We start from the raw sequence: 14960 nt of genomic DNA on the forward strand, positions 1-14960 counted from the left end.
GTGGAAGGGATGCCCTGTGAGCAGGGTCTTGAAGGATGAGTAGGAGTTTGCCAAGTGGAGAAAGGGAAGGTGCTCCCAGCATGTGGGAGAACACAGGGGCATTCTGGGGAGTCCTTTGAAGTGGAGACCACGTGGAAAGAGGCTCCAGGTGCCCAGCTAAGGCATCAAAAGTTTCCCTTTGAAGAAACCATGACCAATTTTTTAACATTATTGATTTCAAAGTAATTCGTTCTATATAAAAGAATATATGTAAAATTCATATATGAGGCATAAAAAAGAGTGGTCAATACCACGTTCCCACTGTGAAACAGAGCAATATCGAGAAGCTCTCAGCATACCCCGCCCCACCTACACACACACACACACACACACACACACACACTCACACACTCATGCACCCACGCATGGTTCCACCAGCCTGAATTTCATGCCTGCCATCCCCACATATCTCCCTCTAGGCAGTGACTGGAGCAGATTTTGCTCTCCAGAGAAAGGACTCTGGGGAAATATAGAGGCTGGCCTGGCCATGGGGCCCAGAAGCAGGGACAACCTCATGGAGGCTTTGGCCAAGGTCAGGAATGAGGCTGCGTCCCCTCAGAGAAAGGAGAGCCTCATTTCCACATCAGCCTGGAGGAGCAAAGACGAGGGAGGAGGGACATTGCTGCTGGTGCCGTGTCTCAGAAGGGCCACTAGAGGCAGGGAGGACAAGTCTGAGGACAATGGGTTGCGAGGTAGTGAGCTCCCTGTCCATGGGGGAAGCCAAGCAATGTCTAGACCACCACCTGGACTTCCTCTGCAAGCTTCCTGTGACTTACCTCTTCCTTTGGCCCCCGGGACATCCTCTGTCTCAGCATTTTCCTACCTGATGTCACCATCTGCCCCTCCAGGTGGGGTCCCCAAGGCCAGAGTCTGAATCATCTGTTCCATGCTTCCCCCCACCTGAGTTCCTGGGGCTGAGAGGGAGCAGAAAACACAGCATCAGATAAGACCTGCATCATGGAACAGATGGGGTGGGGGGAAGACAGTTCTCAAATGAAGGAAACAGCACATGAGTCCATGAGGAGCGTGGCAGTGAGCACTGAGCAGGGCCTTGGGGGATGTAGAAGGGTCAGGAAGTCCTCCCTGAAGAGCCGTCTGCACAACGGCCTGAGGTTGCTGAGAAAACGAGCTCTGCCCAGATGTCTAGGCAGAGGGAACAGCAAGTGCAAAGGCCCTGGGGCAGGAGCACCCAGGAATGTTGGAGGAGCCACAAAGAGATCCATGTGGCTGGAGAGGATGACAAAAGGGCATGAATAGGAAGGAGGCCGCATTGGAAAAGTACAAGGAGACAACATAGAGAGTCCCCCGAGCTTTGGAAATAAGAAACCACTAGAGAGTTTGAAGCAGAAAAGATTTAATATATATATTGAAAATATATCAAAAGCACAGGAAACTCTGGCTTCTGTGTTGAGAATACACTGTAGGGAGGTGAGGGCAGAGAAATCAGCTAAGAGTATTGAAGTCCTTGAGGTCTGTGGCTTGGACCACGGCAGCAACAGTGGAATGGGTGGGATTCTACGGGTATTTCGAACTGATGGGACGGGCTGATGGGTTGGACCTGGGCGTGCGACAAAAGGAGTCGAGGACAGCTCGCATTCTTTGGACCTGAGCTACTGGAAGAATGGAGCAGCTGTCAGCGGAGTGGGGGACTGAGAAGAAGTCAAGAATGACACCTGCTGGGCATGGGAGGGGGAGATCCAGGAGGTGGTTGGATGTTCGCGACTACAGTTCAGGAAAGCGTCCTCCACACGTAGACAGGATGAAAGTCACCAACCCCAAGGACCCCTGGGACAGAGACCGGAGAATGGGAGGCACGTGAGCGTGATGTGCAGGAGTCAGCTGACAGACTGCCCTCCCGGACAGCTGCTTGGGCCTTTCGGATGTCTGCATCCTTCACAAATGGCGAGCCGTCCCTTTGAACCCAGTGCCCCACGGATGGGCATTCCATGGATCCTAAACTCCGCTGCTGGGGCTATGGGGTATGCACGAGGTGCCGCATACTTTGCCTTTGTGCACATGTTTGGAGGATAATTTTTCAGTGGAATTGCCGGGTCACGGGGCACGTGCATCTGTAATCTTAGCGGCACATCAGCTGCTTTCCAGAAATGACCTTGGTGTTCCTCCTACCAGCGGTGCAGCAGAGGCTGTCCGCCCTGCCCCCCACCCGCCCCGCCATAATCCAGCAGACACAGGGAGGCCTCAACCTTCTTGATCTTTGCCAGCGTGATGAGTCAAGGATGCGGCAGTGTCCTGTCATTTGTGCTCCAGGGCGCGGTCTCCTTGTGGCTTTAATTTGCATCGCTCTTATTTTAGACTTTGGATTTGCGATCTGACAGTTTTTCTTCTTGGCAATTGGTCTGTTTCGATTCTCCCCTCCTGGATCCTTTGGGTAATTTCTGTTTTGTTGGAAATTCACTCATTTGGTCGAGGTTTTCTGGTTTAGTTGGACAGAGTTGAGTGGGTAGGCTCCCTGGCTCTTCTCTCGAGATTTGTCTGCTCGCCTCATTCTACCGAGCACCTGCTCCATGTCCAGCATCATTATTGGCCCTGGGGACACGATTGTGCACCAAAACCAACGAAAAGCACTACTTTGAGGTACAGATTTTTTTTTTAAATAGTTATGTAAAATCCGTGGACTATTCGAATGTAGTAAGTGCTAGAGAAAAGCAGTCTGAGAGCAGAGAAGGAGTCTGAGAAAGTGCAACTTGATCGGGTAGTCACAGAGGGACTCGGGCACAGGGGCCTTGAGGGCCATGAGAGAAGAATCCTGTGTTTATCTGGGAGAAGAGATGGGTGCCAGGGTGTGTTAGTCACAGAACCAATGGGCAGATGTAGAAGTAGATACTGACACACTGTAGATACTGATATAGACACACTATAGATATAGACCGGAGGTAGCTATTGATACAGACTTGCTATAGACATAGATACATTGTGGTTATAGATAGAAACACGGGTAGATATAGCTACATTGTCGTTATAGATAGAGACATACATACATAAAGAGACACGTAGATACAGACCTGCTATAGAAATAGATACCCTGAAGATATAGACATGCGGTAGACAAAGATAGACACACCTTAGATATAGATACACTGTAGATATATAGAAAGGCTCTAGATATAGAACACCATAGATATTGACACGCTATAAATGGAAGCACACTGTAGATGCTGTCGAAATAGACACCTGTCCGTATAGATACGCCATATAGCTATTGACACCCTGTCGATATAGGCATAAATGTATAAAGAGATTTACTACAAGGAATTGGCTCGTGCCATCTTGGAGGCTGAGCAGTCCCACAATCTGTAGCTGGCAGGCTGGAGACCCAGGAGAGCTGCTGGTGTGAGCGCTAGTATGGGTCCAAGTCTGAAGGCAGGAGAAGACCGACGTCCCAGTCGGAAGACAGCCAGGCGAAGAAGGAATTCTCCCCTAGTCAGTCGGTGCGTTCTCTTCGGGCTGTCAGTGGACTGGGAAGGGCTGTCGGCTTACACTGTCACCTGACTCAAATGTGAGTCTCTCCCAGAAACACCTTCCCGAACACACTAGAATCATATTTCACCGGGTGTCTGGCCCCACCCTATGGGCCCAGTCAAGCTGACCCATAAAAGGAGCCATCAGGGATGGAGTGGAGTGAATAAAAGAGAAGATAGGGACTTGATCGGAGAAGATAGAGAGGAAGGTTTTGGGTTCTACTTTGGTGGGACGAAGGCCATTGAGGGTTTTGAGCTGAGCGGTGACATGATCTGACTCAGGTTTTCACAGGATCCCTCTGACTGCCAAGGAAGCCGCTGCAGGAACCCCGTGGGCTGGACCTGTGGTGGGAGAAGGGGATGCAGGAAGCAGCTAACGGATCAGAGTGGACTTTGAGAGGAGGTGGGGGGCCAGAGATAGCCCTGGGATTCTGATGCGAGCAACTAGAAGGATAGAATTTTATTTAATGAGGTCAGGACAACTGTGGGAAAGTTGACTGGGGCGGAGATCTGGATTTTAGTTTTGAGGAGGTTAAGTTTGAGATGTGTGGCAAATCTCCAGTTGGTGATATCAAGTGGACATTATGGAGATAAAGCGAGAGCTTGAGGCCAGAGAGCCATCAGTGTATAGAGTGTTCGAGTCCCTGCAAGGAGACGAGCTCCTTAGGAGTGATCGGAGATGGGGAGGAGAGGAGACGGAAAGATGGGGAGGGACCAAGGGAGGAATCTGAGAAGGTTCCAGAGAAGCAGGAGGAGAAGCAGGAGAGGGTCCAGAGTGTCCCAGAGGCAGGAGGAGTGATCCCCTGGGTCAACGCTGCCCAGGGGGCAAGTAAGAAAAGGTCTGAGAATTGACCACTGGATTTAGCAACACAGAGGCCTTTGGTGACCTTGACCAGGACAAATTCTGCAGATTAGCTGGGGCAAAAGCCTGATCCTCTCTCCTTCTGCCTCTGGATTACCAACAGCTAACATTTCAGTGTTTTTCAAAGAACCAGAAATTTGGTTTATGTATTCCTTCCTTCCTTTGTTTTCAACTTCATTTCAGTTTTAATTTATCAGTTGCCATCCTATGCCTTCCTTAAGCTTATTTGGCCTTTTCTAACTTTTTGAATTGGATAATTAATTCGTGTTCTGTTGATTAATATCAATATTTAAAGCTATAAATTTTCCCCTGAGCATTGCCTGAGCATCCCAGAAGTTCTGAGATACGGTATTTTTATTTTTATTATCTCTATATTCCAAAATTTTAATTTCTTGGCTCTCTCTTTGATGCACAAGTTCTTTTAGAGTTTTTAAACTTCTTGGTTGTAGCGTTCATTTTGTTTTGTGGTTTTCATTATAAATATTTTCAGATTCTCGTGTATTATGATCAGAGAATGTTATCTGATTTTTCAGTTTTGGAATGTGCTTTCTTTGGGGCGTGATAGTCACTTTCTGTGTGTCCTTTTTCAAGACCTTTTGAATAGGTAGTAGATCCTGTTCCATGCACACACACATAGGCACCACCCGTGCACACGCGTGTACACTGCATGCACACAGGCATACACACATGCAAACACACACACGCACACATAGAATGCACACACGCACACTATCTTACTGATTAGGTATTTGGCCCCCTCTCTTTTTATTTATGTTTTTGTCAACTTAATCTGTAACGGACGGAGAGGTTAATCAAAATGCAGGCATACTAGCACACTCTGTCTTTTTCTTCCCACATTTCCAGCTCTGCAACGCAGAGGCTGTGTTCTTTGGTGCATAGACGTTCACTACTTTAAGACCCTCGTGGTAACTTTCATCCTGAGCTCTGCATGGTACCCTTCTTTTTCTCATTCAGTATTTCTCGCCCTGACTTCAGCTTTATCTAATATTCAGATCAAGACCCCTGATTTCTCTTGGTTTGCATTTGTTTGTTTGTTATGTTTCTGCTGACCCTTTTTTTTTGAATTGTGACATTAAGTACATTGATGTTGAAAAACCATCTCCCGCGGCCTTTTCATCATCCGTCCATCCTTTTATGGGAAACCTGTGTGACTCCTTGTACCCTCAGTAGATCTCATTTGTAATCTGGTCTGAGCATCTTTTTTTTTTTTTTTTTTTTTTTTTAAAGCCAGCGTGTGTGGTTCATTAACATTTACTGACATGGCAGATACATTTGGTGTTACTTTTGTCATGGTTTGTGATATGCTTTTTGCTTTTATAGCTTTTGTGGGGGTTGTCAATTTCCACCATATGGTCTCTGTTTTCTTTGTTTTATTTTTTGTGTATGTGTCTTCTGACAATTTGCAAAGCTGTGTTTTTGATCCTGTGGTTATCTTTATAATTCTACTGTGATATGATACCCTTAATTCTCTATTTCTTTAGACAATGTTTATTTTCTCCTTACATATGAAGAATGTCCAAATTAGAATATTTCTACTTGCCTTCCCTTTCTCTCACTTCCACCAAATGACTTTAGTTGATTATATTTTATGATTTTCTTCCCTGTTTACTCTTATACCTCTAATTTTACTTAAACCTTTGAACAGTTCTTGAGATGCCTACATGTAAGTGATGAAGACATAGTTTACATAAATTCCCTCCCCCTTCTCACCTCTACCCTCCCATCTCTTGTTATTTACCCCAGTTCTCTGTTTTCTCTTTCATTCTTGCCTATAGTAGTCCTAATCCGTAGATCTGTTTCGGACAGTCCTACAGTTCAGTGGATTCTCACTGTTGGTACCATTGCCAGACTCACCCCATTTGGCCTTGGTTCTCCCAAGTGTGTCCTCTAGTAATTTATGTAAGAAGGACTCCCAGAAACTGTATTCCAAAAATAGGTTCAAAAAGTGTTTCTGTGGATGTTAAACTTGAAAGATGGTCCATCTGGGTTTTAAATTCTTGGTTCATTCATTCATTCGACAAATACTTAGGAAACTATGTTCCAGAACCTGCCTATGTTACTGTTCCAGACCCTGGCAATACGGGCACACTGACACTGTGGCCCTCTTGTAGCTTACTTTCTGGGTGGGGGAGACAAACAATAAATTAGAACAGTCAGTGAAATCTGTGGTGTGCTGAAGAGGTTGGATGCTATGGAGGAAGATAAAGCAGGTAGTGGGGGATCACCGGACCTGGCTTTGTCCTGGAAGCTGCAGAGAAGGCTCTATGGCATCCCAACCCTGAGCCCGTCACACGTTTCTGCTGATGGAGAGCAGGGGGCTGGCTCTGCTTCTTGGACTCTCAGCTACTCTGGAAAGAAGGGCTGTGCGGGCTTCGTCAAAGCCACTCCCTCAACTCTCCCCTGCCCCCACCCCCTCCCAACATCCACTGGAGCTTGGTTGAAGATGGTTTATTGGTTAAGAGCTATAATTGGAAGTCCAGCTGCACTGATACGAAGACGAGCATCAGGGGCCCCCACCAGAACCAGGCGTCTTCCTGCTTTCCACTTTACCTACATTAGTGAGTGTCCCTCCTTCTTGTACTCTTATCTGGATTCATGTCCCTTTCCCAGAGGACTTCCACTTACACAGGACAGGTCATGGGACCACCCATCTGCAAGGATGCCTAGAAAGGTAAGGGTTTGTGACTGGACAGTTGCCCTGATAATTGGATAGGAGACGGGGGATTCATAGTGCCATCGCGACTCTGCCAGTCAAAGCTGTACATACCCCATGGGCCAGTGTTTACCCTCATGACCCTGCCCATTGGTCTCCTGGTCTATTCCTGTGCGAGGAGCACCCTGGTTTCTTCTCCATGGCTTTGTAGGATACAGTCACATCCAGTGATGTGATTCCAAGATTTGTAATGGCTTTTATATAATTATGAATGGTATCTGTGGCTGTTCTTAATATTTTTGATAGTTTTTTTAAAAGATTTTATTTATTTGAGACAGAGAGAGTGGGTACGCATGAGCGGAGGGAAGGGGCAGAGGGAAAGGGACAAGCAGACTCCCTGCTGAGCACAGCCTGTAGCGGGGCTCAGTCCCAAGACTGTGAGATCCTGACCTGAACTGAAGTCTGACACTTAACCAACTGAGTCACCCAGGTGCCCCAATATTTTCTAGTTTTTAAAACCAAGGGTGACCGTATAGTTTATCATATAAATCAAAACACTTATTGGCATGAAAGAGGAACAATATTAAAAATTATATCAGAACAACAGGTGTTAACTGGGATGACCCAAGCTAAGACACATAATCACTCTGGTAACTGTTGAGGCAGATGGAATATTGTCGGTTTTATACATTAAACTGCTAATCTCACGGATTGAAGACCATATCTCTGTATCTGCACCGTGTTCTAGGAATTAGCCTGTTGATTCTCTTGGATTTTCTGTGCCTATTATATAATAATGTGCCATTAATTGTAATTCAATTTCTTTTATTCCACTCCTAAGATGCTATGCTTTTTTTTCTTGTCTTATTACATGGGCCACGAGTGCCAGGACCGAATGAAGCCATAGTGGAGGCAGGCTTGCTTGTCTTGCTTCCAGTCTTAACGTCAAATAGTTCTCTGTATCCAGAAGTCATGCAGTCAGAGGAAACCTAACTTCTCTGGGCACTGAATCCCAAGAGAAGTGTCCTCAGTGATTCCCCACGGAGGAGACACTGTATGATATTTTGTTTCCTTCTGCTTCCTCAGAAAACCCTTTTGCCGTGCCTCAGGATGGGGGAGGTGAGACCCGAAGCACCCGGCACAGCCTCCACGGAGACCAACGTCAACAGAGACCCCAGGGAGAGCCGAGGTGGCTGCGGCGGTGGCAGAGGAAGAAATGCCACCTGTGCCCACAACCCCCTTCCATGGACTTCTAAGACTAGGAGCAAACTCAGGGGTGGGGGCCGGGGGTTCTAAGGGAGGGGGGTCTTGAGCCGCCCGTCTGCAAGCAATAGTCCCATTCTGGGCTGGTGGCTTCTGAGAGGGGACGCCATTGTGGACTCAGGATGACCAGCACAAAGCTGCTCCGGCTAATTCAAGCTGCAGGGATTAGGCCTGTGCGTCGTACCTGTGGGCCCCTCGCCTCCAGTCCCTCCAGTGTGGCCTGTGGGCCTGTGTCAGAATACTGAATGTGAGTGTGTGTGTGTGTGTGCATAAGTGTGTGTTTGGAGGTGTGGTTTGGGGTGTTCTTTTTGTTTGGTTGCGTGTTGGTTTCTATTGGAATCCCCGCGAGTCCCCTAATGGGCACAGGTCACCAGTGGTGGGGGCCCTGGTCAGCGTCCCCGTTCAGACTTCTTGCTGTAGCGGGCAGCCGTGAACGCCCTGGAGTCACCAAGCATGAGGCATATGGTCCCGCTATGTCTCAGAGGACATGGGGACTTGAAAATGCTAGTGAGGGTTTGTTCTTATGGAATTTGCTCCCCTAACAATGTAATAATAGGTGATGAGGCATCTCGGGTCATCCACGGGACAGGCACGGGGCCGCGTGTCTCCATGCACTCCCTCTCTCACGGCCCGGGAGGGGGGTGTGGTGAGCCCTCTGCAGAAATGGCTCTGAGCAGGGAAGGTGCCCAGGGTCACACAGCCAAGAGGAGACCAGATCTTAGGGGTGTGGGAACCAAAAGTCCACACTCCCCAGCCCAGGGGACCCCCAGCACAATCCCTGGGACATCTCCCCCCTTGCCTCTCAGTGGACTGACTGTTGTCCCAAGTTCTCCACCATCACGGCCCTGAAACCCTCATCCACACAGCACGTTCTGTTAAGCACCTGCTGTGTGTCAGACCCCAGGCTGGGCAGTGATGGGAACTGGCCATGAGTCAGGCAGGCCGCGTCCCTGCCCCGGAGGAAGGCCACCATCGGGTGGGATAGATACACAGATCTGAGCTGAACACAGTGACAAAGGCTGTGGAAGCCCCAAGGGAAGTTTCTAGAAACCAGTCCGCTTTAGATTTCCGCACAAACCCAGATGCCTACAACATCCATCCCCAGAGGTCCCCACCACCACCCACCCCGCCGGCCAAGGGCACACACACAGAAGGGCATTGCCCGGGAAACCTTCATATAAATCCCCAAGGACCACAAGGCCAGTGTAGACACACCCATTCCACCGGGGGAGATTCCAGATCTCCCCCAGCTCTTAGTGCAGTGGACCCTGCTCAGCAAACGTGTCTGATGATGGCGTGTCCGCACTCAGCCGGACTCCACACCAGTGAGCGGGTGATGCCCGTGGTGCTGCTCGGCGAGCTGGGGAGCAAGGGCCGGCGAGAAGCGAATCGTGAATAAGGATGCTGAGCACTGGGCCGACTGTTCGTGAGGGGCTCGTCGAGGTTGGCGGTCTGGGAATTCCTTTCTGAGCAGGTGACAGTGAAGGTCGGTCCGAATGATAAGCGAGAGCCAGCCATGGGCACTAAAGACGGGGTTGGGGGGTGGGGGGGAGCATCCCAGCACAAAGGCCCTCAGGCAGCAGCGTGCTTGATGCTTTCAAAGATCCAAAGAAATCCAGGATGGCCGGAACCGGCAGGAGGGCAGAGGGGTTGAGGGGGAGGGAGTCCAGGCTCTCTGCAAGGCGTACAGACACAACACCCCATCCTTTGATAAAGCATTTTCCAGCTCCATAAGGAAAGGACTCTCCCCATTTCGTGGACTAGGAACCTGAGACTCAGGTAGGTCCAGTGGCCTGCCCAAGTTCACCAGGCAGGCTGGGGCAGACCAGACCCGTGGTTTCCCCACATCTCCCAGACAGGGGTGCCCAAGTGTATGGCTTGGCAGCAGCAAAGAGGGAAAACTTTATTTGGGGTGTTGAGTAGGGACGGGCACATCTTCCTTTCCCTGGACGCTATGGGCAGCCCTGGAGAGGGACCCAGCTCCCTCCGGCCCAGGGGGGGTCAACCCTCACTTGCGTCAGATGTGAGAGCCTCGGGAATCGGGGGAATCCGAAGTTCGGGGGGGCGGGTACAAGACCCCGATTCTGACGTCAGCTCTGCACTCAGAGCGGTGTGACCTCGGGCCAGGCCTGTGCCTTCTCCGCCCTCAGTTTCCCCCTCGGTAAGAGGAAGGAGTCAGACCAGGTGTTCGGGGGCTGGCGTCTCTGGCCTCCTGTGGTCCTGGGCGATGCTCACGCAGCTGCTTACAGAGTCCTTTCTTGGGCAAGACAGAGCTGGTCGCCTTGCCTCCCTGGCCTGGGGGCCTAAGCCAGAGGCTGCTCTCACCAGCCAGGGCTAGGACCCACCCGGTCCGCAGCCCCGAGAATTACAGCTGGCTTCTGGCCCCCGCCCACAGTCTTTTCGGGAGTGACCTGTGATCCTTCAGGGCTTGGGGCGGAACATTCTGTTGGAATGGAGGCCTCCCACGTGTGGCTCGGCACACATCACAGGCGGCGGCGTGGGAGGGAGGAAACAACAGTCACCGTCTCTCTGAGTGGCTGAGGGGTGCGATGGGGTGCCGGGCCTGAGCACCCCAAGTGGAGGGCACGGCTGCGGGGAAGGCACGTGTGAGCAGTGTGTCCCCCCACAATGTCCAGGGCTCCTCAAAACCCCACAGGAGCCCGGCTCGTCCCAGCAAAAACCCGCCCCCCCAACCCCCTACTGTGGCAGGCCACCGTGCCAATCAGTAGAGTATCCCCGAGAATAAGACACAGGGTAGTGATAAGTTCAAGTAGAGATCTTCAGAGTTAGTGTTTTCAGTGACTTCCAAACCCAGTTGTTCAAGCTGCCTCTGTTTCCTTTCTACTGTGAGCTTCTGGCTATCCCCACGTAATTTGTAACCGTAACAATAATCCTCGTACAAAAAGAGAAATAAAAAGCAGAGAAAGAAGAAGACAGCGTACCTTCCCGGGGAATCTGTGCCCGACGCCGGTCTGTGTCGTGACTCCTGCTTGCAAGGCCTCTTCCCGCTGGGAACAGTGTGTCATGGACAAGCGGCGTCTGCTTTTCCTCTCACTTGTGTATGGTGTGATCTGTGTGTTTTGGAACCGATTCAGAACCAACACCCAGGCCCTCGGCCCTCACCTTAACCTCTGAAGTCACCCTGAGCCTCAGTCAGGGAGTGGCCCGCCCCTGCCGATGGGCCCGGAGCTGCCCCCAGGGGCACGTCTGACTCTGACCGGGACCGGTAGGAAAGAGCCTTAGTTGAAAACACACACACAGGAACACGCATGCGCCACACACACACCTACACACGTGCACACAAGTGGGGGCATCCAGACCCCCTTGTGGTCTCTGCTACCTAAGAAAAATAGGCGAGCGGCTAGCAAGGGCAGGTGGTCCTTCCCTTCACTGAGCAAAATAGCGTTCAGGGACATGTGACCCCAGGGCTGGAAAGGACTTGGGAAGGGGGTGGGGGATGGGATCGGGGACAACACAGTGAGGAACGTGGGATAACAGCCTTCTGCCAAGAGACACTTCCAGGCTCACCATCAAATCCAAAGCTCTCTCTAGGTCATTTCAGTCTCAGTGAGACTGTGGGAGTGGCCGTGCCTGGCACCATCCCCTGCGCAGACCCCCAGACCCTCGTCTGCACCAGGTCGGTGTCCTGACCCTCTGCCTTTCCTCCAGCCCAGGCCCTGTCCACTGGTTCAGCTGACACCCCGTCCATTGTGTCTACTAGAGTCTCCTAGATCCCTCAACAACCCAAATTCACGTGACAGCCCCAAGTGATGTCACTGGGGGCACTTCTTGTCCGTGGCGAGGGGCAGCCTTGTCATCACAGGGAGCCGTCTCTGCCTCCCCGCCCCCGTGGTCTGCTATGGGAACTTGAGGTCGGAGTCATAGAAGGGACTTTTAGGAGTTCTTGACCTTACCGCTTACCTGGTGAGTATCAGGTGGGGTCTAGGTGCTCCCCATAAACCGACTGCAAGGTCGGGGGGGGCAGCCAGCCCCCCAGGGAGTGGTGACACCGTGCTCACTGCCACCTGCAGCCCCAGAGCCCATCACCAGCCCAGGCTGGGGCGATGCCATTTACCCTGCAGCGCACAGACCCCACACACCTGCTGTGTGACCGACGCCCCACAAGGCTCCCAGCCTGCCTTGCAACACACACAGCCGCACATGGCAGTCAAGGGGACAGATACAACCTTGGGGTCTGTGGCCTAAAAAACAGATGTCGAAGCTGAGCAGTCAGGCGCAAGAGACAGAAGATTCTAGAAAATCCATTCGCTCATGCGTGCATTCCTTCGTCTGTTCAACAAATATTTGTCCATCTCTGAACCCAGTGCGCATCTGGGAGCAGTTCCTGCCGAACACGGAGATGTCGGGGAAAGGCGCATGTCCGTGGGAGAGGCTGCGATCCCCCGAGAAGTGATTGGTTGTCCCCAACATTCAGGAACGCCCAGATCCACAAAGCAAATAGCTTGCTTCTCTGTGAGAGTGACCTGGAGATGGCATTGTCCCTACCCCTCAAGTTCTCAGTACCAGACCCTGCCAGACAGTTGGTGCTCGAGAGATGCTTGGTGAGTGCTCTGACCCTTAGTCCCACTGTCCCTAAAACTCCTATCTTTACATCAAAACCCTAATGCGTTTGCCCTTGACAGAGTGACATTCAGGACTGCGGCAGGGCCCACCCTCCAACGGTACCATTCACGATGCTGTCAGCAAAATGGTCCTGGGTCCCCAGGAACAGCGTTTCTACGGACCACACTGGAACAGCACCCCCCGGGCTGGTGCAGTGAGGTCCCGTGGACTGCCCTTCACCGCCCTCCAAAATGTGCAGGCGCCGAAGGAAGTTGATGAACAGGCGGGGGTGGGGCAGGGGACGTGGATCCCTGGGCCACATGGTCGCAAGTCACGGATGGCACCGCCACCACGGGCGTCCAGTGGGACCAAACTGGTGACCTGAGCGAATGTCTTCTTGGAGCCCCGCCTGGGTTCTCGTGTGTGTTTTCTGTTTCTCCCCCTTCTGTATGTTCAAGCTGGTGGGATGCAGATCGGCAAGCCGTCCGTCTGGGTCAGGCAATAACTAAGTGGGGTGCCGAAGGGGAAGGGCTCAGTGGCCCCAACAAGGCAGGACTGCCACCCCCTCCTGGCTGGTGTGTCCACCCCAGGGTCCGCCACGCTAGGGCACACAGGCGAGGGTGGGATAGGACGGTCCCTCTCTCCTGCGCACCCCGACTTCCCGCGAGCAGGCACGGGGTCTCCCTGAGAGCTGATAACCGGGAAAACCAAAAACCAACAATATTCCTGATAATAATAATGTAATAACAACAATAATAATAATGTATTTTACACTGCGCTACGCTGCTTTTGTCTTTATATACAGTAGTTTTTATAAAGATGTCCTTAGGTTTTAATAAAGGAGTCACGTCAACTCTTCCCAGTGTTAAAACTTGCTTTCACGTTTCCAAACGCGCTCCTGCCCTCCCGATGTGTCACTCTTGGCCATGGAGGCTGGGAGAGGAGGGTCCGAGGTCTCGGCTGAGGACTTGTCCAGCATGGCACTAGGGGTCCAGCCTGACTTCAGCCCCCAGGGCAGATGGAGAGACCAGACGGGGACCACCTCCCCAGGGACAAGAGCAGGTGGGAAAGGAGACAGTCGTGTGGTCCACCGGGGGGATGGCAAGAGCTGTGAGCGGGCGGGCGCGCGGGCTGGGGATGGTTGCTGCGCCTTATTATCTCCTTAAACCCTGTGCCGGGCTGGTGAAGCGGGGGCCACTCTTCCCGGACGGGTGGATTCCCACCCCTGGCTCAGAGGGTGGCCCTAAATGACTGAGCCCCATCCCGTGGGTTCTCAGAGGAGCACCAGGCCTCTGCTCTCCAGGAGGGATAGACACGCTTGTTGGACAAAAGGGGGTTTTCACCTCCCCTACCTGCCACCCACGGGGGCCACGTTGGACCGTTTTTCCTCCCAAGTCTCAGCCCCATGAACAATTCGGCCACCGCAGTGTCGCCCCAAAAGGGCTGGGGCCGCATCCAGTTCCGTTCAAAACTCCAGAGTCTCAAACGCCATTCCGAGCGCCGCCTCCCACACCACCCCTCCGGACTGGAGCCCCATCCCAGGGCCCCGGGGACAGAGAAGGACTCAGCGCAACCTTCCCATCCCCGGGGCAGCCAGCATGTGGGCTGGAGCAGAGGACCAGGCGAGGAAAGGCAGGGGATGGGGCTGGTTTGGTGTCACTGTTCTTGCTGCCGTAGGCAAGATCTGTGGACTTGTCCTTGGGGGACATGGAGGCTTCCTTGGGAGAGCGATGTGGGGTCTCCCTGTGCCCCTATTCCCAGGCAAGGAAGACCAGGCCAGGATGTAGCCATTTGTGCACACACACACACACACACACACACACACACGCAGGCTCACATAGGTACACACTCATGCCCTCCCCGGCTTGGTGCTGGAGAGGGGACGGGACAACCTTCCTGAATAAAGACGGTCCTCCTGGAAAGCTGCCATCTCCCTCCGAGTTGTTCCTTGTGCTGCGGGCAGGGTGACCACAGAGGAGAAGGGACAGAGTTTGGCTTCAGATCTCTCAGGGCCTCGCTGCCCGGCCAAACGTCTTGGACTTGCCCAAATGGGCCATGGAGTGCCACGGGCAGGCTTGAG

General features: G+C 52.1%; 1 protein-coding gene across 4 annotated transcripts in view; it reads left to right on the forward strand.

Annotated features, from left to right (window-relative positions):
- SHISAL1 (shisa like 1) overlaps window positions 1–11371 on the forward strand; it is a 73109-nt gene extending 61738 nt beyond the window's left edge. For all 4 annotated transcript variants that reach the window (XM_046013654.1, XM_046013653.1, XM_046013656.1 and 1 more), the window contains exon 5: window positions 8141–11371. In XM_046013654.1, coding sequence (XP_045869610.1) covers window position 8141 — 1 coding nt within the window. In that variant the 3' untranslated portion in view covers window positions 8142–11371. The remainder of the gene's footprint in view (window positions 1–8140) is intronic.
- The last annotated feature ends 3589 nt before the right edge of the window (window positions 11372–14960 follow it).

The sequence above is a fragment of the Meles meles genome, chromosome 7, assembly GCF_922984935.1.
Source record: "Meles meles chromosome 7, mMelMel3.1 paternal haplotype, whole genome shotgun sequence".
Classification (NCBI taxonomy): Eukaryota; Metazoa; Chordata; class Mammalia; order Carnivora; family Mustelidae; genus Meles; species Meles meles.